Raw genomic sequence first — 25019 nt, forward strand, 5'->3', positions numbered from 1 at the left:
ACTATTTTGCAGGATATGATTCTGAACCTGTCTATGTTAGCTTATGCTCAGAACTTATACATTTTCATCTAAACTTTCAAAATTCATCATGGGAATTTTAATTCCAATGTTGGAATTTGAAAAAGTGGCCAAACAGTCAACACAGAAGATTAAGGCACCAGACTAATCTCCAAGCAGATCTTGCGGTGGCATAAGATAGTATCATAAGCTGTGGAAGGAGTTTAGCCGGCAGAGGTGTTTAATTCCACCAACACCTGCTTTTAGATCTCAATCCTGGTCAAGTTATAACAAAGTGACAGATTTACCTTCAAAGTTTATCCACCGGCAGAAACATACCTTTCAAACCACTCAGACACGTTCTGGTCTGGAACTCGTGTAGAATGGCTCAGGCTGTTGTTGTGTACACGTAGGGTGGTAGCTCATTATATTATTACAGGTTTGCAATAGAAAAACCTGTATTGGCTTCGTTAGCGTCCTTGGGCACCGCCATATTGTCTCAAGGGAGTATTACATTTTGTCTCAAAGGAGCCTTGTATGATGGCAAGAGGCGTCGCAATTTCGACGTGTTAACGACTGACTACCTTCAGCACATTCTAATAACTAGAAAAAAAAACTTTCACGCACGCAAACCTTGGCAAAATGTCAGCTTTTTTAAAAGCACTTGTTTAGGCTGTTGTAGTGTACATGCAGGCTGCATCTTTCAATAGCTTGTTTCGTAATGGCGTGTGGTAAACGACCCGGGGTTAGTCTTACCTACTGGGCGGGGCTGATTGTCTGAAGCTGGCCATTCAAATTATATGACCATTAATAATGATGATGGGAATTTTTTTTTAACATCGTGAATGTTTCAAAATACAAGTCAGGTCAAAGCGTATTGCACAAGAATAAGTTTCAATGTAAGGAAATGTGTTTTATATGACTACTACCTTATATGACCAAAGAATTAGACTTCAAATGACACACTTAAAACTAGGGGCATACAAACTGTCAATTATTCAGCATTTCCGCCACATGGCGTCAGGGACACGTCAGATAGTCTATATGCCCTCCTCCCCCGTCATACTTTTTTTTACAGTTTTTATGCTTTCAAGTTTTAGTGTTTGGTGGTTGGAATAAGGGTTGACAGGACGCGTTGTTAAAGGATGTCAGGACAATTTAGTTTGTTCCACTTGCAACCTCATCAAATGACTTAAAGACAAACTGTCGAATCTGTACTTTTTCTTGTATTTTATTTTTCTAAGCCCATTACACAGAAGTCATAGAATAACATGTAGTTCTTCTAAAACTAATAAAAACGTTCTTTTACTGTAAGCTATGATAAAGCACTCTCTAATAACGAGTTACACCTTTCTGGTATATACCCTTACTATAATGACATTTACTTCATCTTTGTATTTGTTTCGGATTGTCTTGTGTATGTCTGTACAATTGTCTTATCACATTATCGCTTTAATTACTGTTCTTAAAATAATAAGACCATGTTGATCGGATTATATGGATATTCATGACATAAACACCACAGGATTTGATCCATTTCCACAGAAACAGCTGCAAGATGGGCACATATATATATGCCAACAGTAAATTGCAAACAAAAATATATTTGAAAACGGATGCTAATGACATAGAATTCCAAAGTCATTTACAAAGTCAAAGAAGATGTGAAAGAACAAAAAATATTTTTTGTACGGTATACCAGGGTTGTAGCCAGCCTGAAATCTTTTTCAGCCCCCTTGATTTTGAATAAGAATCCTATCGAGCACTGACGGCATTACGTTGCATGTCATTTCTAGGGGGTCTGGGTCCCAGAAAATTTTTTATATCAAGACTCCCTGAAACGCTATTTCCTGCATTTTGAAGTGCAAATTTTGCTTGTAGACTAAGCTGTTCAATGGAATCTGTTTTGGTGAAGAAGAACACATGGGTTTCAGTTTTTTTATATCTTTACTTATCAATTTTTGTCTGTCCCAGGGGACGGAATGGGAAAAACTTTTTTCAGTCCCCAGCTGCAAAATTCCTTCAAAGGACTGAAGGACAGGTGCTGGCTACAACCCTGCGGTATACCATGCTCTGTTCAGTCATTAGTTGAACCTTCCTGACTACTTAGAAGTAATTTTTTGTGTTTTCTCTTCAGCTTCAGTTTTGGGGTTCACGGAGGATCGATGCTATCCAAACAATCGAGCCAGCATGGCCTAAAGAAACCAAATTTACAGGTTGGTGAAGTTGTCTTGGATTAAAACTATCGTGGTAACAAAATGCTGTTATCGTACAATTAGATCACATACTATTAGATCATTCTATAGACTTGCATGCAATTAACGTGTAATTAAAACGATAATATGCTTAAAATAATCCAATCTTTTAAAAGAAAGTCTCGATAGTGAGATCTTGCAAACATATTTTGTAACGTCAATTCCATTAATACTTCCTAGGTGTTCACATATCCCAAGCCGGCCACTACAATAAATTGTTTCTGGTTTCTCATGTATGAAATCAAAATTCAACTGCACAAACAAGTCATGCAATTAAAGTGAATAATACAAGAAATCGGTATGACCACTATCTTAACAATATCACAAAGAAAACAAGAACAAAATACTGTCGGCATTACTCAGGTGTAAAGCTCACTTCCAATCAGAAAGATCCAGCGGTGATAACGACCGTTAAGATATAGCTGATCAGTAACTTACAACTCCTACAGCTTCTGCAGTACTTTTAAATTTTCAAACTTAAATTGTCCATACCTTACACAGAATGACAAAACTATCTTGCTGATGATTAGCGACAGCTATACAGAGAGGTTCGTACGCTAAACTTTTAGTCTTAGTTCTCGTCATATAATTGTAAGCCCTCAAACAACAAATTCGCCAAGTAGGCAAGTCACTGTTGAAATTTCTGCGAGCTCAACATTTTACCTTTGTAGGCTGAGAATTCAAATCTACTTTTTCTTTAAGCAGTTTCAAAGTATCACCTAGAGTCCGACTAGCATCCTACATGCCTACAACCAGTAGTTTTAAACTGAAGTCTCCACAAACCAAGGACTACTTTCTAATACACCGATGAAGGTAAAACATCCAGGTAGTAAGATAGACAAGGTAACAGTTACTCTAATGATTATAGATTTTCGTGAAGTCAACGTCGAAAGACAGCAGTGGATGCTGTCAAAACCGTCTGACCGTTTCCAAAATCATGCTGCCTGAATAATTGTTAGCTTCGTAATAGGCATATACTAGTAATGGTTAATGATGCCCATCCAGATTGTCTGAGCCTAAAAATGTACAGTTTTTTTTTTACATTCCATTGGAGTTTTAATACTATGCCAGGCTTATTTGAATCCCTGTTTGGTGTCTGTAGAGATGTTGGCCAACCAGTCGTTAATCTCTAGGCAGTGCATTACTAACATTGCAGGATCAGAATTAAGCCAATGGATCCTTTTAATTTCTGAACCCTGGAATATCAGCTCCGATATTAGAGGCTAAAGGGTATCTCAAAAACATTACTACCACATAAGCAGCACATAGTGTCACCTAGCGTTCTCCTGGTGTCCCACAACAACGAATTAGAACTCTTTGAATCCAACCAAACAACCAACTAACAGACTACTTTCTTACTTTCTAACAGGATGTAGGAGTTTTCTGTTACACAACCAGTTAATCTAACCTAAGCTGATGTTATACAACTTCCTCAGAGCTTCTAACTGAAGTTCTGCTTCTTTTGGGGTGGCGAGAAGCAGAACTCCAGGTATTGGCTCTGAGGAAGATGTCTAACAGGCATAGAAACGTCAGCTAAGGTGAGATTAACTGGTAGACAATGTGTAAAAGAAAACTTGCAGGTTGTCTTCCCAGCTGTCTCTTTCCACTTAGATTTCCAATTGAAAGTTTTTAGAAATATATCATCGAGCCAGGAAATTACATTGGTGTACGTGGCTACTTGCAGTGCCTTCGTGGACGTGCTCCATATGTGGCTCTCTTCAAACACGGGACTTCTCGTCCTATTCGAGGGACGAACTAAGACGTAAATAGGTACTCATTTTCACATTATTGCATGGAGAGACGTCTTCCAAAGTGCCTTTAGGATTTGAACCCGGGACCTCTGGGTTCTGGGCCAAACCACCTGCCGTCACGCCACACGATCTGACATCAAATGACTCAGTGAATGGCTGAGACTGGCCCTGCCCTGTCTGACCATGACCACTGGTCACTACAGCAGCTTTAGGGTTTGGGTTGGATTCAGTGCTGGCCTGAGACTGGCCTTGCTCTGTCTGACCATGACCACTGGTCACTACAGCAGCTGTAGTGTTTGTGTTAGTTTCAATGACGGCCTGAGGCTGGCCCTGCCCTGTCTGATCATGACCACTGGCCACTACAGCAGCTGTAGTGTTTGTGTTAGTTTCAATGACGGCCTGAGACTGGCCCTGCCCTGTCTGATCCAGACCACTGGTCACTACAGCAGCAGTGGTGTTTGGGTTGGATTCAGTGATGGCCTGAGACTGAACCCGATCTGCCTGATTGTTTTTGGGGTGGGGGGCCATATATTCACGATGTCTATCATTTCTCCTGGTCACTGCAGTAGCTATGGTGTTTGTGTTAGTCTCAATGACGGGACTGGCCCTGCCCTGTCTGATCATGACTACTGGTTCCTACAGCAGCTGCTGTGCCCGAGTTGGATTTAATAATGGCCTGATATTGGCCCTCAACGTTGTACAAGGAATTAAGCTGTGAGGCAGTCGGCCCTGTGCCATAAGATAGATTTCTAGCATCAAAGGAGTTAGTGATGGCCACAGGATAACCCTGCCCTGTCTGGCTGTCCATATTCTCATACTGGTGATCATGACCACTGGTCACTACAGTAGCTTTGGTGTTTGTGTTGGATTTAGTGATGGCCTGAGACTGGTCCTGCCCTGTCTGATTATGCTGAGGGGCCATATCTTCATACTGGTGATCAAGACCACTGGATACTGCAGTAGCTGTGGTGTTTGTGTTAGTTTCAATGATGGCGTGAGACTGAACCTGCCCAGTCTGATCATGACCACTGGTTCCCACAGCAGCTGTGGTGCCCGAGTTGGATTTAATAATGGGCTGATACTGGCGCTCAACGTTGTACAAGGAATTTAGCTGTGAGGCAGTCGGCCCTGTGCCATAAGATAGAATACCAGCATCCAAGGATTCAGTGACAGCCTGAGACTGGCCCTGCCCTGCCTGATCAGAACCACTAGCTTCCTCAGCAGCTGTGGTGTTTGTGTACAAGGAATTAAGCTGTGAGTCAGTCGGCACTGAGTCATATGATAGATTTCTAGCATCAAAGGAGTTAGTGAAGGCCTGAGGATTATCCTGCCCTGTCTGGCTGTCCATGTTTTTATACTGGTGATCATGACCACTGGTCACTACTGTAGCTTTGGAGTTTGTGTTGGATTCAGTGATGGCCTGAGACTGGCCCCGCCCTGTCTGATTGTGTTGAGGGGCCATATATTCATACTGTTGATCTTGGCTACTGGCCGGTACAGCATCTGTGGGGCTTGTGTTGGATTCAGTGATAGCCTGAGACTGGCCCTGTCTTGTCTGATCGCGTTGTTTGTCTACATCTTCATACTGGTGATCATCATCACTGGTCATTAATGCAGCTGTGGTGTTTTTGTTGGATTCTGCGATAGCCTTAGACTGACCCTGCTTTGTATGATTGTGTTGTTTGTCTATATCTTCATACTGGTGATCATCATCACTGGTCATTAAAGCAGCTGTGGTGTTTGTGTTGGATTCTGTGATGGACTGAGACTGGCCCTGCCTTGTCTGATCATGACCCTTGTTTTCATTCTGGCCACTTGTCATGACGGAAACTGATGTGTATGTGTTGCTACTAATAGTATTGTGATTTAGCCCTAGAGGAGGATGGCTGGTCCTCCTCTTGCACCAGGTGGTGAGAGTGATGGTGCCAATCAGGACAATGGCAGTTATTGAACCACAGATAGTGGCAATGAAAACAGCATTGGCTAACTTGGGAGATAATTCATGAGAACTGCGGATTTCTGGTTTGTCTGGTGTGATTGCAAGGAGGGAAGGTGGTGTTGCTCTAGCTTGGCTTGTATTGCCTGCAGAACCTGTAGTTGAACCAGAATCGCGCTTGAAGTACCAGTGATAGCGAGAGGTGACGGTTCCATTGTAACTGTTGTTAGCACTTTTCATTGGGCCAAAAGAGGACTGTGTGGCAAATGTGAAGGCTTCAGGGCGCGCTGTTGGACCAGCATTGATTAATGTGCTGCCAAACGGAGAAGATGTTGACACTGGAGATGACTGGAAGGGGGTTTGGATATCAACAGACAGTGTTGATATGGTTCGTTCTTCACATATCGATCCTTCCAGCATCTGCTTGTCGTCTACGTATACGTTAACCTCTCGTAGCTGTGGTAGATTTACAAATGCACAGGGCTGAATCTCTGTTATCTTATTGGACTCCAGATACAAGTTTCTGAGGCTGGGTAGGTCTGCAAATGTGCCAGTTCGAATCATTGTTATCTGGTTGGAGTCTAGGTCCAACGTAAAGAGCTCCGGCAACTCTGCAAATGTGCTAGTTCGAATCATTGTTATCTGGTTGGAGGACAGGATTAGTATTTGAAGCCGGGGTAACTCTGCAAACACACCAGGATCGATCTTAGCTATCTTGTTGTTGTTCATCGATAACTTTAAGAGACCGGGTGTGTCTGCAAATGTACCTGCCTGAATCGTTGTTATCTGATTGAATGACAGGTCGATAAAGCCGAGATGGGGTAACTCTGCAAACGCACCCGGCTCAATCCTTGTTATGTTGTTATGGGCCATGTATAACCATTCTAGCCGACATAGACCTGCAAATGTGCCATTCTGAATCATTGTTATGCTGTTGCGGGACAAGCACAAAGAAGAGAGATTGTATAGCGGTGCAAATGTACCTGCAGGTATATTTGTTATGTGGTTGGATAACAGGTCCAACCTATTTATTCTGCTCAGCTTAACAAATGCATCGGGCTGAATCTTTGTCATCAAGTTATGTTGCAAAGATAAGAGTTCGCCATGTTCAATATTCTGAGGGATGCTGGTGAAACCACGCTTGCTCCAACACCCCGGTTGGTCTGGTCGGCAAGTATGAGAGTCTCTACAGAAAGCTTCTGACACGTTGGACTCATTCAGGAGGAGGAGAAGAAAGATCAGCACGTGACGCAGCTTTTTCCACATGGTCATCTGTCAACTGAACAGAACAGGAAGGTCGTCTGTAAAACCTAATCTAGTCAATATATCGCAATTTGATGTCAATTTTTAAGTAAATCTCGACTGGAAAAGTGTGTAACAAGCAGTTAATTTACCGTGTTTTGCGAAATGGTTGTGTTGATTGTCTTAAGCTGACTGAATGAATATTAATATTTAGGTTGTTTACTCTTTTTTGCTGACGTATTTCTGACTTTGTTTGCACATTCTAGATGATGAAATCAACAGATGAATGGACATTGCAAAAACCTCTTCCAGAAACGTTCATCTGCCTATTTCTGGACTACACGGTTCGTTTATACCCTATAGTCACTCCCGTCGAAATAATTTGATGATATTTCTTTGCATGTTCCTACATGTAGTCGGTCTACTATAACATGAAGGGCTAAAGGCAAACTATCAATATATGTAGTGTTAGTAATAAACGGGGAGACAAAGCAGTTATAGGAGACCGGCATCTTCTTCGGAGGCATCTTCTCTGGATAGTTTTAAAGAACGCTTGCAGATAGACGTGCAAAAGTTAGGTGTGACGGGTCGTTCAGTGTAATATAACCAGCTGCTGCCGCGCCGCGTGCCTGCGAAACTGGTGTGTTACGCCGAAGAGTGGTTGTACCGGCTATATAGATACAGATACAGAAGCTGGTGTGTTACGCCGAAGGGCGGTTATACCGGCTATATAGATACAGATACAGAAGCTGGTGTGTTACGCCGAAGGGTGGTTATACCAGCTATATAGATAAGGATACAGACCGGCAGACGTAAAGCCAGACAAAAACGCCGGAGTCGAACCTCTGCTTTCAGCAGTGCGAAACAAACAGATTTAGATTACTGTGATCATGTGATATGGTTGACTTCTGTTGATTGTCTGATGCTGGCTGTTTGAATGTTCATTTTGTGTTTTTTACTCTTTTTGTGTAATAAGTCTCATAAATATGTTTCATATCTCCACATTTTGTAACTGACATTTTCTAACAAACTGTCATTTGTATAGAAATGAATCACTTAGTAACTCTCATCTGAAATAATTGATGATCTTCATTTATATTCTAACGTAGGCTTAATGCATTAGTTTTACTATTGTTTTAATAACTAAATGTAAAAGAACCTGCCACATGTGCGTGGGTGCGATGTGTGCGGATCAAACCATTCCGGCCAAAATGGGGTAGGGAATTTCCCGAGCAGCCTCGTAACCCCTGCTTCGCCTATTGAGTCAGTGAAGTCAAGCTTGCCTAAGCTTGATGTTTCTGACTTAGGGAGAAGAAATGCTGCTACAGTTATCGCTATGGGCCGCTCTTCATCTTCATGATGGTAACATCAGGCCCTACGAACCTGATTTAGAAGAAAAAAAGGGGACAAAACCCTGAAGTGCTAATAGTGAACAGAAGAAAATAAAACAATTGATCAAAAAATCTAGGATACCACTAAATCTATAGCATACATGCTATCACTAAATCATAATGTGCTTATACAAAAATATAGATGTAGACAAAAATTTAAGTTGAGAGTATCCATTTTTTGAAGCCTAGAGGGAGGGAATGTTTTTCACAACAGGCGGGAAAACATTTGAACCGGACTGTGGCCTCGAGAGATGGCATGATCAATCTGCAGAAATTCCGGTTATGGCAGACCATGAAGTCAGAAAAAAGAACAAACAAACAAACAAACAAACAATCACGGCGCAGCACCCGTCCCCCACTGTAAGAGTAACATAACCTACAAGCAGATGTCGGGATAAAAAAACTGTCAGTATAAAGCATTTTTCACCGTGGCAGCCAACAGTTGGAGGACGTCACAATCTTCTGTACAACCTCTGCTTGGAGAATTCAGCACCAGGTAAGCTAAGGCATATAGCAAATGCATGCACAACAGAATTACCTTTAAATGTTTATCCACCGGCAGAAACATACCTTTGAAGCCACTGAGAACAGCTTCAGGCGGCACCTTGGCCAGGAACTTGAGTAGAATGCCCCAGGCACCAGGTGCTGGTGTGTAGGGTGCGGCCGTCGGTAGCTGGTCCGTAATGGCTCAGGCTGTTGTTGTGGAGGGTGCGGCCGTCGGTAGCTGGTCCGTGATGGCTCAGGCTGTTGTTGTGAAGCGTGCGGCCGTCGGTAGCTGGTCCGTAATGGCGTAAGGCTGTTGTTGTGTAGGGTGCGGCCGTCGGTAGCTGGTCCGTGATGGCTCAGGCTGTTGTTGTGGGGGGTGTGGCCGTCGGTAGCTGGTCCGTGATGGCTCAGGCTGTTGTTGTGTAGGGTGCGGCCGTCGGTAGCTGGTCCGTGATGGCTCAGGCTGTTGTTGTGTAGGGTGCGGCCGTCGGTAGCTGGTCCGTGATGGCTCAGGCTGTTGTTGTGTAGGGTGCGGCCGTCGGTAGCTGGTCCGTGATGGCTCAGGCTGTTGTTGTGTAGGGTGCGGCCGTCGGTAGCTGGTCCGTGATGTCGTGTGGTAAACAACCTGGAATTAGTCTTCCCTACAGGTCTGGGCTGATTGTCTGAAGCAGGCTATTTATATTAACATTAATATTCATGATGTAAAATGAAATCATGATGCAGGTTTTATAATACACGTCAGATCAAAGTTTATTGCACCCGTCACAGGTTTAATGTAAGGAAAGGCGTTGTATACGGTCGACTACTGGCTGCTAAGATTAATCTTGTTCAGTACTACTATTCAAAGCTACATTAAGTATTCAAAGCATTTTAATAGAAGAAATAACGAGAGTTCAACGGTCTCATACCTTCACCGATTAATTACAACATCAGTGAAATATAGACACAGCACTGGATTCAAACTGCAAATTGACTTTAGACATAATACGGAAGAAGGAATGATGTGTTAAGTTATATATATATTTTTTAATTGGGAAATCATGTTGCAAAGCATCTCTAGTACCCTCCACATTTTTGTATGCTTATCATTGACTAAGTAAGCTTGTAACATGTACATAGCTACATCTTAATACTCAAGCCATCACAGCAACCCATCAAACTGTTACTGTAGGAATTGGTACACTGCAAAGCTAGCTCTCAATTCAAACTTAGTAATGGCCTCAAAACAATGCTCAGTGATTGAAATATCAACACAAGCACAAAACACACGAAGTAAGATTCTACAAAAATGCTAAGAATGGCAAACAAAAGCTTCATATTTTCTTTTACAAGATTCCACACCGAGAAAAACTACACCACGGTCTCCATTTCAATGACGTCATGTGGGAGCAGTGCACGTCTCAGTTGCAGCAGCCTCTCTTCTATCCCTTCTGGAGTCGGTCTGGTATCTGGAACGTCGCGCCAACACGACCTCATCAGTCCGTACAGGTCCTCTGGACATCCCGGCGGCCTCTCCAACCGTATTCCTTGCCTCAGAATCCCCACCATCTGAAGAAAGCTCAGCTGCATCCTGCCATCGTAGCACGGATCTTTCCCCAGCGTGGCGATCTCCCACAGCAGCACACCGAAGGACCAGACGTCACTCTGACAGGTGTACTCGCCGTTCTCGATGGACTCCAGCGCCATCCACTTCAGCGGAAGAAGTTCGTCAACGCCTGGACGGTTGCATCGGACATACTGAGTAGTGGCGTAGACATCTCTGGCCAGTCCAAAGTCAGCCAACTTGGCCACGTCATCGGCAGTGATGAGGACGTTGCGAGCAGCCACGTCACGATGGGCGATTCTCAAGCGTTCCAGCTCTTGTAGAGCTCGTGCTATGTGGACTGCGTATCCAAGAAGGTTTCCAAGTTTGTCTTCTTCAGTAGTGATTCTTATTCGGCATAGAACACTCAAGAGGTCACCTTTGGGTGCATATTCCAGAAGAATGTACTTCTCCGCAGACTTGGTGATGAGCCCCACGAGTCGAACAATGTTGGACTCACGATAATCGCCATCTCGTTCTTTGTGCACAGCTACCAAAATGGCTGCTTCTCTGTAGAAGTCTCGGTAGGACTGTGAGTCCTCGACGCGAACTGTCTTAGCGGTAACGGCAAGCTCTCCCTCAGGTGTGCGCAGTTTTCCTTTTCTGACTAGTCCAAACATTCCTTCTCCTATCAGTGGACCAGGAGTAAGATGTTTGATCTTCTTCTCCCAACGTCCCAGCCAGCCCGGCTTTAGGCTCTGTGCTAGATCCTGCTCCATTCTCCTCAGCTCGAAAAGTATCTTGTCTTCCTCGTCTGTGTCGGGCGCGGAGCAAGCCAGAATACCTGTTTTGTAGAGTATTGCCATCACTATGGCAACAAGTAAAACTAAGGAGCCCAGTGAAACCAGGATTTCGAGCAATGCCAGTGGTTCATCTCTGCTCGTCTGCCATTGGTCACAGTTCTGTCCCGTCCATGGCGTCACACATGCGCAGATACCGTCCACGTTGCTACATGTAGCGTTATTCTTACAGGTACAAACCTGCTGACATCTCCAACCGAACCGACCGTTTTTACACGGTTTGCTACAATCCTTACCGTACCACCCGTCGGTGCAGTCACACGTACCATCGCTAGGGCTACAGCTCGCCCCATTTAGACAGGTACAATTCCTTGCACAGTCTTGACCGTACGTGCCATTGGGACATTTTTTCTGACACCATCCCGGTGGACAGACACAACCAGCCCAGCGGTCACAGCTGGCACCTTGTAGGCAACCACACACTTCATCACACCGAGCACCTTTTGTGTCTGGAGCACAGTTGGTAACATTGAGCACAAACGTGGTGTTGAGTGTGTTTCCCCGGGTGTCTCGGACCTGGCAAGTGTACGGTCCGCTGTTGGTTGGTTGTATGTTCGAAACCTCAAAGTCAGTCTCATTTACACCAAATGTAACTTTCGTTGTCACATTTTGAAATGTTATTGACATGGACCTAACCTCGACATGGTGTGCCTTGCAATGAAACGTGATATTTGCGGAAATGTAGATATCGCGAGGATCGCTAGGTGTCGTCGTGATGGAGACGTCCTGTTTGGGAATGTCACAGGCCACACCTTTCCAGCCGGGCGGACATTTGCAGGCACCGTTAAACCCGTGGCAGCGGGCGCCGTTCTTACAGATGCAGGTTTTGTGGCAAAGTAACCCGTATTTTCCAACGGGGCAGCCCACTGGTTTTATTTGTATGTCCAGGCCAATGGCCAATGATATCTTTCGGGTGTTCTGATTCTCATAATATATTCGTATTGGAGTGCGAAACTGGGGAATTTCACACTTGTATGACATTGGTTCTCTTGTAGGAATCGTCCCGTAAGCCAACATTATGAAGTTGAAATGCTTGGCGTTCACGACGGATTCAGGAACATACTTTCTTAACTGTTCAAGACTAGCCTTTCCGCCATATTTAAGATTAAACAAGTCCGAGACTATTTTGGGCAAGTAAGCCGCAGTGCAGGTTAGCTGATGAATGCCATTGTGCCAGAGATCTTGCAATAATGTTAAGTCTTCGATATTGTCAGTTTTGATGGCTATGCGAATGTTGCAATCACTGTTGTGTGTGTGAAACATCCAAATATTAGTTTTCCAGTCGGTAGGGCGGAATAATCCAGTGACTGAATTGAAAATTTGTTTTGCAAACACAATGTCTCCTTCTGTTGTTACTCCTTCCCCAGCGCTAGTTACACTATAAAGGAAATCTCCTGTCTCACCGTTCCAGTTGACCGGAGTTTCACACGTCGCATTATACACAGGAGGATAGCCCTCAACGTCACTTAACTCTACCTTAACTCTCGTGTTGTGGACTCCACTGCGGATTGTCAGCAGATATGCCGACTGTACTGACCTGTCCAGTGGGTTGGCGACCACAATAGTGAAGTTCTTGGTCACATTAAAGCGGCCGTACGGATCTCCCTCCATTTTGGCACACGGAAGTTCCGCTTTTTCTCCAGCCCGGGTCCTTGGTAGGCTGAAAACGGTCTCCCCAACAGCGACGTTTTCTGGTACGGAAACGCTGAACTCCTGGGCCCGAGCAGAACAAAGAAGCTGGACAAGAACACACCACAAAGCAACAACACGCAATCCCTGCAAGTTTCCTGACATATTTTTACCTCACTTGTACCTCTAAAGTTGAAGAAAGATCCCAGAAGTAACGACGCGGGTTCTCACTCCGCTTCCTCGTTCCTTTCCCTTCTAGAAGTTCAGGGGTCATTACTCTTCAATAGCGCAGTATCGTGTGTCACTTCGTCTGTGTTACACATAATTATGTTTTTGTATGTTTGCCCTTTGTTCAGATAGATGTATTTTCTAGATCCGGATCCTTACATCTGCTTTGAGATTAGTGTGTCACCTGCACAAATAGCTTTGTAAGAAGAGGAAGAAGAAAAACATATTGGATAAGATACGCGGATGGACAGTTCTGCAAAAGGAAATAGACGATGGTAGGGCACGACGATGGTTGAGTCTGCTTTAGGTAGATTACAAAACGTCACAAAAGCACACACACACACTGTGACATCGATATGCCTTTCTTTGGAACACATAACAAAACGTTTTTTTTTTAAGCAATATTAGCTTCCATTGTCATCATATCCGCTTTCTCGATCGGGAATTATCAAACGAACAGAACCCTTAGTGTCCGTACCCTACTTAATTGAAGCGAAAGCCATAAAAATATCAAAGGCACGTTTGTAGCTTAGTTCCTATCAGTACTTTCAAAGACACCAACTATTTTGCAGGAAATGATTCTGAACCTGTCTATGTTAGCTTATGCTCAGAACTTATACATTTTCATCTAAACTTTCAAAATTCATCATGGGAATTTTAATTCCAATGTTGGAATTTCAAAAAGATGCCAAACAGTCAACAAAGATGATTAAGGCACCAAACCAATCTCCAAGCAGATCTTGCGGTGGCATAAGATAGTATCATAAGCTGTGGAAGGAGTTTAGCCGACAGAGGAGTTTTATTTCACCAACACTTGCTTTTAGATCTCAATCCTGGTTAAGTTATAACAAAGTGACAGATTTACCTTCAAAGCTTATCCACCGGCAGAAACTTACCTTTCAAACCACTCAGACACGTTCTGGTCTGGAGCTCGTGTAGAATGGCTCAGGCTGTTGTTGTGTACATGTAGGGTGGTAGCTGATCATATTGTTACAGGTTTGCAATAGAAAAACGTGTACGTATTGGTTTCGTTAGCGTCCTTGGGCACCGCCATATTGTCTCAAGGGAGTGTTACATTTTGTCTCAAAGGAGCCTTGTATGATGGCAAGAGGCGTCGCAATTTCGACGTGTTAACGACTGACTACCTTCAGCACATTCTAATAACTAGAAAAAAACTTTCACACTCGCAAACCTTGGCAAAATGTCAGCTTTTTTAAAAGCACTTGTTTAGGCTGTTCTAGTGTACATGTAGGGTGCATCTTTCAGTGGCTTGTTTCGTAATGCCGTGTGGTAAACAACCCGGGATTAGCTTTACCTACAGACACATTGAGGTACATCACTATGGCGTAATGGCAGTAATACCCCTGTCACATTATCCCCGATCTTCTGGCGTATCGATGGAAGATCGGCCATATTTAAGATCGACAGAGGGTTGCGCGTATTTTCCACCTGAAAACCGTCCCTGTCACATATAAGCCTTACTTTGTACCTTGTACAACCGTTGTGCAATAAACTTATAATTATAAGCGAGGCGACTGCCGCAGAATCGTCGTCCGATCGATTTTCGCCAAATGTGACTGGGGTATAAACAACCCGGGATTAGTCTTACCTACAGGGCGGGGCTGATTGTCTGAAGCTGGCCATTCAAATAATATGACCATTAATAATGATGATGGGAATCTTTTTAACATCGTGATTGTTTAAAAATACAAGTCAGGTCAAAGCGTATTGCACAAGAATAAGTTTCAATGTAAGGAAAGGCGTTTTATATGACTACTACCTTATATGACTAAAGAATTAAAGTTCAAACGACTTACACGTAAAACTAGGGGCATAAAATTGTCAATTATTCAGCATTTCCGCCACATGGCGTCAGGGACACATGACTGCAAGGCCTCCTCCCCCGTCATCATTTTTTTACAGCTGTTTTATGCTTTCAAGCTTTAGTGTTCGGTAGTTGGCTTGTGAAAATAAGGGTGGACAGGACGCATTGTGAAAGGATGTCAGGACAATTAAGTTTTTTCCACTTGCAACCTCATAAAATGACTTTAAGACAAACTGTCGTATCTGTACTCTTTCTTGTATTTTATTTTTCTCAGCTCATTACACAGAAGTCATAGAATAACATGTAGTTCTTCTAAAACTAATAAAAACGTTCTTTTACTGTCAGTTATGATTAAGCACTCTCTAATAACGAGTTTCACTTTTCTGGTGTATACCCTTACTACAATGCCATTTACTTCATCTTTGTATTTGTCTTCAGGTTGTCTTGTGTATGTCTCTTTATCGCTTTAATTACCGTTCTTCAAAAAAGTAAGACCATGTTGATCAGATTATATGGATATTCATGACATAAACACCACAAGATTTGATCCATTTCCACAGAAACAGCTGCAAGATGGGCACATATATATATATATATATATATATATATATATATATATATATATATATATGTATATAGATGCCAACAGTAAATTGCAAACAAAAATACATTTGAAAACGGATGCTAATGTCAGAGAATTCCAAAGTCATTTCCAAAGTCAAAGAAGACGTAAAAGAACAAAAAAGGAGATTTCTTTGTACGGTATATCATGCACTGTTCAGTCATTCGTTCAACCTTCCTGACTACCTAGAAGTAATTTTTGTGCTTTCTCTTCAAACTCAGTTTTGGGGTTCCCAGAGGATCGATGCTATCCAAACAATCGAGTCAGCATGGCCTAAAGAAACCAAATTTACAGGCTGGTGAAGTTGTCTTGGACTAAAACTATCGTGGTAACAAAATGCTGTTATCATACTATTAGATCACATACTGTCAGATCATTCTATAGAATTGCATGCAATTAACATGCAATTAAATAATATGCTTAATAGATTTCATTTTTTTTGTCATTTTAGAAAGTCGCGATAGTGGGATCTTGCAAACATATTTGTAACGGTAATTTTATCAATACTTCCTAGGTGTTAACACATCCAAAGCTGGCCACTACAACAAAATTGCTTTTGGTTTCTCATATATGAAATCAAAATTCAACTGTACAAAAAGTCATACAATTAAAATGAATAATACAAGAAATAGTTATGAGCACTATCTTTACAATACCACAAAGAAAATAAGAACAAAACACTGCCGGTATTACTCAGGTGTAAAGCTCACATCCAATCAGCAACATCCAGCGGTGATAGCGACCATTAAGATATAGTTGATCGGTAACTTACAACTCCTACAGCTTCTGTAGTACTTTGAGATTTTCAAACTTAAATTGCCCAAACTTGAATTGTCCGTACCTTACACAGAATGACAAAACTATCTTGGTGATGATTAGCGTCATCTACACAGAGAGGTTCGTACGCTAAACTTTTAGTCGCAGTTATCGCGCCATAATTGTAAGCCCTCAAACAACAAATTTGCCAAGTAGGCAAGGCACTGTGGAAATTTCTCCGAACGTAACATTTTACATTTGGGGTGTGAATGTTAATCTATTTTTTCTTTAATCACCTAGAGTCCGACTAGCATCCTACATGCCTACAACCAGTAGTTCTCAGCAGAAGTCTCCACAAACCACGGGCTACATTCTAATACACCGATGAAGGTAAAACATCCAGGTAATAAGATAGACAAGGTAACAGTTACTCTAATCATCTAATGACTCCAGATTTTAGTGAAGTCATTGTCGAAAGACAGCAGTGGATGCTGTCTGAATCGTCTGATCGTTTCCAAAATCATTCTGCTTAAAAAGCTGTTTGCTTCGTAAAAGGCACATCGATTGTCTGAGCCTAAAAAGTACTTTTTTTTTACATTGTAGTTTAAATAATATGCCTGGCTTATTTAAATCCCTGTTTGGTCTCTGTATAGATGTTTGGGTTCGATTCAGTGATGGCCTGAGACTGAAACTGATCTGCCTGATTGTTTTGGGGGTGGGGTGGGGGGCATATATTCATGATGTCTATCATTGCTACTGGTCACTGCAGTAGCTATGGTGTTTGTGTTAGTTTCAATGACGGCCTGATACTGGTACTGCCCAGTCTGATCATGACCACTGGTTCCTACAGCAGCTGCTGTGCCCGAGTTGGATTTAATAATGGCCTGATACTGGCCCTCAACGTTGTACAAGGAATTAAGCTGTGAGTCAGTCGGCCCTGTGTCATATGATAGATTTCTAGCATCAAATGAGTTAGTGTTGGCCTGAGGATGATCCTGCCATGTCTGGCCGTCCATATTCTCATATTGGTTATAATGACCACTGGCCACTACTGTAGCTGTTGGGTTTGTATTGGATTTAGTGATGGCCTGAGACTGACCCTGCCCTGTCTGATTGTGTTGAGGGGCCATATATTCATACTGTTGATCTTGGCTACTGGCCGGTACAACATCTGTGGTGTTTGCGTTGGATTCAGTGACGGCGTGAGACTGGCCCTGCCTTGTCTGATTGTGTTGTTTGTCTACATCTTCATACTGGTGATCATTACCACTCAATACTGCAGTAGCTGTGGTGTTTGTGTTAGTTTCATTAGACCGAACCTGCCCAGTCTGGTCATGACCACTAGTTCCCACCGCAGCTGTGGTGCCCGAGTTGGATTTAATAATGGGCTGATACTGGCCCTCAACGTTGTACAAGGAATTCAACAGTGAGGCAGTCGGCCCTAAGCCATATGATAGATTTCTAGCATCAAAGGATTTAGTGACAGCCTGAGACTGGCCCTGCCCTGCCTGATCAGAACCACTAGCTTCCACAGCAGCTGTGGTGTTTGTGTACAAAGAATTAAGCTGCGAGGCAGTCGGCCCTGAGCCATATGATAGATTTCTAGCATCAAAGGAGTTAGTGAAGGCCTGAGGATTATCCTGCCCTGTCTGGCTGTCCATGTTTTTATACTGGTGATCATGACCACTGGTCACTACTGTAGCTTTTGGGTTTGTGTTGGATTTATTGATGGCCTGAGACTGGCCCCGCCCTGTCTGATTGTGTTGAGGGGCCATATCTTTATACTGGTGATCATGACCACTGGCCACTACTGTAGCTTTTGGGTTTGTGTTGGATTCAGTGATGGCCTGAGACTGGCCCTGCCCTGTCTGATTGTGTTGAGGGGCCATATATTCATACTGTTGATCTTGGCTACTGGCCGGTACAGCATCTGTGGGGCTTGTGTTGGATTCAGTGATAGCCTGAGACTGGCCCTGTCTTGTCTGATCGCGTTGTTTGTCTACATCTTCATACTGGTGATCATCATCACTGGTCATTAATGCAGCTGCGGTGTTTTTGTTGGATTCTGTGATGGCCTTAGACTGACCCTGCTTTGTATGATTGTGTTGTTTGTCTATATCTTCATACTGGTGATCATCATCACTGGTCATTAAAGCAGCTGTGGTGTTTGGGTTGGATTCTGTGATGGCCTGAGACTGGCCCTGCCTTGTCTGATCATGACCCTTGTTTTCATTCTGGCCACTTGTCATGACGGAAACTGATGTGTATGTGTTGCTACTAACAGTATTGTGATGTAGCCCTAGAGGAGGATGGCTGGTCCTCCTCTTGCACCAGGTAGTGAGAATGATGGTGCCAATCAGGACAATGGCAGTTATTGAACCACAGATAGTGGCAATGAAAACAGCATTGGCTAACTTGGGAGATAATTCATGAGAACTGCGGATATCTGGTTTGTCTAGTGTGATTGCAAGGAGGGAAGGTGGTGTTGCTCTAGCTTGGCTTGTATTGCCTGTAGTTGAACCAGAATCGCGCTTGAAGTACCAGTTACATCGAGAGGTGACAGTGCCATTGGAACTGTTGTTAGCACTTTGCATTGGACCAATTAGGGACTGTGTGGCAGATGTGGAGGCTTCAGCATTGATTAATGTGGTGCCAAACGGAGAAGATGTTGACCCTACAGATGACTGGAAGGAAGTTTGGATATCAACAGACAGTGTTGATATGGTTACTCCTTCGCATATCGATCCTTCCAGCATCTGCTTTTTGTCTACTTTAACCTCTCGTACCTCGGGTAGATTTACAAATGCACAGGTCTGAATCTCTGTTATCTGATTGGACTTCAGATACAAGGTTTGGAGGCTGGGAAGGTCTGCAAATGTGCCAGTTCGAATCATTGTTATCTGGTTGCTTATTAGGTTCAACAAATATAGCTGGGGCAAATCTGCAAATGTGCTAGTTTGAATCATTGTTATCTGGTTTGAGGATAGGTCCAGTGTTTCTAGCAGGGGTAACGCTGCAAACAAACCAGGATTGATCTTACTTATCTTGTTGCTGTTCAACAATAAATTTTGGAGTGGGTCTGCAAATGTACCTGCCTGAAGCGTTGTTATTTGATTGAATGACAGGTCGATCTCCCAGAGCTGCGGTAACTCTGCAAACGCACCAGGCTCGATCCTTGTAATCTTGTTATGGGACATGATTAGCCTTCTTAGCCGGCGTAGACCTGCAAATGTGCCATTCTGAATCATTGTTATTCTGTTGCGGGCCAAGCACAAAAGTTGGAGATCGTATAGCTGTACATGTGCAAATGTACCTGCCGGAATATTTGTTATGTTGTTTGAGAACAGGTCCAACCTACTTATTCCCCATGTCTTAAGAAATGTGCCTGCCTGAATGTTTGCTATCAAGTTATGTAAAGATAAGGGGTTGCCGTATGTGATATTCTGAGGGACGCTGGTGAAATCACGCTTGTCTTCACAGAAAGTTTCTGACACGTTGGACTCATTCCAGAGGATGAGAAGAAAGATGAGCACGTGTCGCAGCTTTTTCCCCATGGTGTTCTGTCACCTAAACAGAACAGGAACGTCGTCTGTTAAAGCTAACCTCGTCAATATCTCGCAATTTGATGTTTACTTTAACCCTCAAAGTGCCTGCGCCAACTTTGACATCGTATAACATCATACAACGTTAGGATTGAGGTTTACCTTCCTGTTATTATCTGAAAGTTTGGTATTCATATTATAAGTGGTTAGCCTCCAAAGTTTGCTTTAAAAACCGCACATTTTTGCTGGGGTCAGTTTGGACCCCAGAGGGACTGAACACAAACTTTCTTTATAATTTCCACATTATTGTACCAATCTTTGCGAAAACTTAGGAGAAGGTATAAGACATATTGACTGACAAAGTCACGGAAGGATGTTTTCTTCAGATCAAAAATGTTCAAATGGCACTTCAAAATGTACGCCTGGGGTCCAAATGGAACCCACTCGGGTGTTTGAGGGTTTTAAAATAAATCTTAACTGGAAAAGTGTGTAACAAGCAGTAAAATTACTGTGGTCTCTGCGAAATGGTTGTGTTGATTGTCTGAAGCTGGCTGAATGAATATTAATATTGAGGTCGTTTACTCGTTTTGGGGCAGTGCAAAACTTCTTCCAGAAACGTTCATCTTTCTATTTCTGAACTAAACGGTTCTTTTGTGCCCTATAGTCACTCCCATCGAAAAAAAGTCATGATCTTTCTTTACATGGTCCTACCTTCAGTCGTTCTATTATAACATCAAGGACTGAAGGCAAACTATCAATATATGCAGTGTTAGTAATAAACAAGGGGAGTCAAAGCAGTCAAAGGAGACCGGCAGACGTATTATAAAAACACGTAAGCCAGACAAAAACGCCTATTATAAAAACACGTAATAAAACAGCCGGAGCCGAACCTCTGCTTGGGGAGTACTTCAGCAGTGCGTAACAAAAATATTTAAATTACTGTGATAATGTGATATGGTTAACATCTGTTGATTGTCTGAAGCTGGCTGTTTGAATGTTCCCTCAAGGATACAAAGTGTAATACGTCTCATAAATATGTCTCCAGATTTTTAACTGAAATTTTCTTGCAAACTGTGATTTGTATAGAACTGCATTTCTTAGTAACCCTAGTCTAAATAGATTGATCTACATTTATATTCTAAAATAGTCTTAATGCATCAGTTTTACTATTATATTAAGTTAAGAACTAAATCTAAAATAAGAGACAAAACCTGTGTTAATAGTGATGAGCAAAAATCTAAACAATTGATCATAAAATCTAGGATACCACAAAATCTATAACATACATGCTAAATCATAATGTGCTTATACAAAAATATAGATGTAGACAAATACGATTAAAGTTGAGAGTATCCATTTTTGAAGCCTAGAGGGAGGGAATGTTTTTCACAACAGGCCGGAAAACATTTAAACCGGACTGTGGCCTCGAGCGATGGCATGATCAATCTGCAGAAATTCCGGTTATGGCAGACCATGAAGTCAGAAAAAACAACAAACAAACAAACAAACAAACAATCACTGTGCAGCACCCGTTCCCCACTGCAAGAGTAACAAAATCTTCAAGCAGATGTCGGGATTAAAAAAAAAACTGTTAGTAAGCATTTTTCACCGTGACAGCCAACAGCTGGAGGACGTCACAATCTTCTGTACAACCTCTGCTTGGAGAATTCAGCACCAGGTAAGCTAAGGCATATAACAAATGTATGCACAACAGAATTACCTTTAAATGTTTATCCACCGGCAGAAACATACCTTTGAAGCCACTGAGAACATCTTCAGGCGGCACCTTGGCCAGGAACTGGTGTGTAGGGTGCGGCCGTCGGTAGCTGGTCCGTGATGGCTCAGGCTGTTGTTGTGTAGGGTGCGGCCGTCGGTAGCTGGTCCGTAATGGCTCAGGCTGTTGTTGTGTAGGGTGCGGCCGTCGGTAGCTGGTCCGTGATGGCTCAGGCTGTTGTTGTGTAGGGTGCGGCCGTCGGTAGCTGGTCCGTGATGGCTCAGGCTGTTGTTGTGCAGGCTGCGGCCGTCGGTAGCTGGTCCGTAATGCCGTGTGGTAAACAACTCGTGATTAGTCTTTCTTACAGGGCGGGGCTGATTGTCTGAAGCTGGATATTTATATTAAGATTAATGTTCATGATGTAAAATGAAATCATGATGCAGGTTTTATAATACACGTCAGATCAAAGTTTATTGCACCCGTCACGGGTTTAATGTAAGGAAAGGCGTTGTATACGGTCGACTACTGGCTGCTAAGATTAATCTTGTTCAGTACTACTATTCAAAGCTACATTAAGTATTCAAAGCATTTTAATAGAAGAAATAACGAGAGTTCAACGGTCTCATACCTTCACCGATTAATTACAACATCAGTGAAAAATAGACACAGCACTGGATTCAAACTGCAAATTGACTTTAGACATAATACGGAAGAAGGAATGATGTGTTAAGTTATATATTTTTTTTTAAATTGGGAAATCATGTTGCAAAGCATCTCTAGTACCCTCCACATTTTTGTATGCTTATCATTGACTAATTAAGCTTGTAACATGTACATAGCTACATCTTAATACTCAAGCCATCACAGCGACCCATCAAACTGTTACTGTAGGAATTAGTAGATTGCAAAGTAAGCAAGATTCTGTACAGCTAGCTCTCAATTCAAACTTAGTAATGGCCTCAAAACAATGCTCAGTGATTAAAATATCAACACAAGCACTAAACACACGACTAAGATTCTACAAAAATACTAAGAATAGCAAACAAAAGCTTCATATTTTCTTTTACAAGATTCCACACCGAGAAAAACTACACCACGGTCTCCATTTCAATGACGTCATGTGGAAGCAGTGCACGTCTCAGTTGCAGCAGCCTCTCTACTATCTCTTCCGGAGTCGGTCTGGAATCTGCAACGTCGCGCCAACACGACCTCATCAGTCGGTACAGGTCCTCTGGACATCCTGGCGGCTTCTCCAAGCGTATTCCTTGCCTCAGAATCCCCACCATCTGAAGAAAGCTCAGCTGCATCCTGCCATCGTAGCACGGATCTTTCCCCAGCGTGGTGATCTCCCACAGCAGCACGCCGAAGGACCAGACGTCACTCTGACAGGTGTACTCGCCGGTCTCGATGGACTCCAGCGCCATCCACTTCAGCGGAAGGAGTTCGTCAACGCCTGGACGGTTGCATCGGACATACTGATTAGCGGCGTAGACATCTCTGGCCAGTCCAAAGTCAGCCAACTTGGCCACGTCATCGGCAGTGATGAGGACGTTGCGAGCGGCCACGTCACGATGGGCGATTCTCAAGCGTTCCAGTTCTTGTAGAGCTCGTGCTATGTGGACTGCGTATCCAAGAAGGCTGCCCAGTAGACCATCCTCGTTGACGTTTATTATTCGTCGTAGGAAACCCAAGAGATCACCTTTTGGGGCATATTCCAGAAGAATGTACTTCTCTGCAGACTTGGTGATGAGCCCTACAAGTCGAACAATGTTGGACTCACGACAATCGCCATCTCGTTGTTGGTGCACAGCTACCAAAATGGCGGCTTCTCTGTAGAAGTCTCGGTAGGACTGTGAGTCCTCGACGCGAGCTGTCTTGGCGGCAACGGCGAGCTCTCCCTCAGGTGTGCGCAGATTTCCTTTTCTGACCAGTCCAAACATTCCTTCTCCTATCAGTGGACCAGGAGTAAGATGGCGGATCTTCTTCTCCCAACGTCCCAGCCAGCCCGGCTGTAGGCTCTGTGCTAGATCCTGCTCCATTCTCCTCAGCTCGAAAAGTATCTTGTCCTCGTCACCTGTGTCAGGTGCGGAGCAAGCCAGAATGCCTGTTTTATAGAGTATGGTCATCACTATGGCAACAAGTAAGACTAAGGAGCCCAGTGGAACTAAACTTTCGAGCAGCGGTTCATCTCTGCTTGTTTGCCATTGGTCACAGTCCCGTCCCGTCCATGGCGTCACACATGCGCAGCTGCCGTCCACGTTGCTACATGTGGCATTGTTCTTACAGGCACAAATCTGCCGACATCTCCAACCGAACCGACCGTTATTACACGGTTTGCTACAATCCATTCCGTACCATCCGGCTTCGCATTCACACCTGCCATCGTTTTTGTCACAGGTCGCCCCATTTTGACAGGCACAGTTCATTGCACAGTCTTGACCGTATGTGCCATGGGGACATTTTGTCTGACACCTGGTTCCTGTCCATCCCGGCGGACAGACACAACCAGCCCAGCGGTCACAGCTGGCACCTTGTAGACAACCACACACTTCATCACACCGGGCACCTTTTGTGTCTGGAGCACAGTTGGTAACTTTTAGCACAAACGTGGTATTGAGTGTGTTTCCCCGGGTGTCTCGGACCTGGCAGGTGTATGGTCCGTTGTTGGTTGGTTGTATGTTCGGAACCACAAAGCCTGTCTCATTTACACCAAACCCAACTTTCTCTGCCTTATTTGGAAGTATAACTGACAGGTATACAACATCGACATGGTGTGTCTTGCAATGAAACGTGACATTTGCGGAAATGTAGATATCGCGAGGGTCGCTAGGTGTCGTCGTGATGGAGACGTCCTGTTTGGGAATGTCACAGGCCACACCATTCCAGCCGGGCGGACATTTGCAGGCACCGTTAAACCCGTGGCAGCGGGCGCCGTTCTTGCAGATGCAGGTTTTGTGGCAAAGTAAACCGTATTTTCCAACTGGGCAGCCCACTGGGTTTATTTGCAGGTCCAGATATTCAATATTTGCCATTGGCTTTAATTTTGCATCAGCCTCTACGATTGTTGTTAATCTGATTGGTGCAGTTGGAACTTCGCAGCTGTAGAGCGTTTCTTTTGTTGTAGGATATTCCCAAGAAACCATTATGAAAAATTGGAGATCTTTATTATCTAGGACAGAGTCTGGAACAAATTTTCCTAAGTAATTAAGTCTTGACTCGTCGTCGTGATCCCTGTTCCTGTACAAGTGAAAGGAAATGTTTGG

General features: G+C 43.4%; 2 protein-coding genes across 2 annotated transcripts; both read right to left on the reverse strand.

The window, feature by feature from the left end:
• Positions 1-10325: 10325 nt before the first annotated feature.
• On the reverse strand, positions 10326-13051 carry LOC118427902 (tyrosine-protein kinase receptor Tie-1-like). Its single transcript, XM_035837865.1, has 2 exons — positions 12917-13051; positions 10326-12250 (listed from the first exon to the last, which is right to left on the reverse strand). The coding sequence occupies exons 1-2, from the start codon at positions 13049-13051 to the stop codon at positions 10409-10411; spliced, it is 1977 nt and encodes a 658-aa protein (XP_035693758.1). The 3' UTR covers positions 10326-10408.
• Positions 13052-22776: 9725 nt separating this feature from the next.
• On the reverse strand, positions 22777-25010 carry LOC118427801 (epidermal growth factor receptor-like). Its single transcript, XM_035837758.1, has one exon. The coding sequence runs from the start codon at positions 24897-24899 to the stop codon at positions 22845-22847; it is 2055 nt and encodes a 684-aa protein (XP_035693651.1). The 5' UTR covers positions 24900-25010; the 3' UTR covers positions 22777-22844.
• Between the last annotated feature and the right edge of the window lie 9 nt (positions 25011-25019).

This window comes from Branchiostoma floridae, chromosome 12, assembly GCF_000003815.2.
Source record: "Branchiostoma floridae strain S238N-H82 chromosome 12, Bfl_VNyyK, whole genome shotgun sequence".
In the NCBI taxonomy this organism is placed as follows: Eukaryota; Metazoa; Chordata; class Leptocardii; order Amphioxiformes; family Branchiostomatidae; genus Branchiostoma; species Branchiostoma floridae.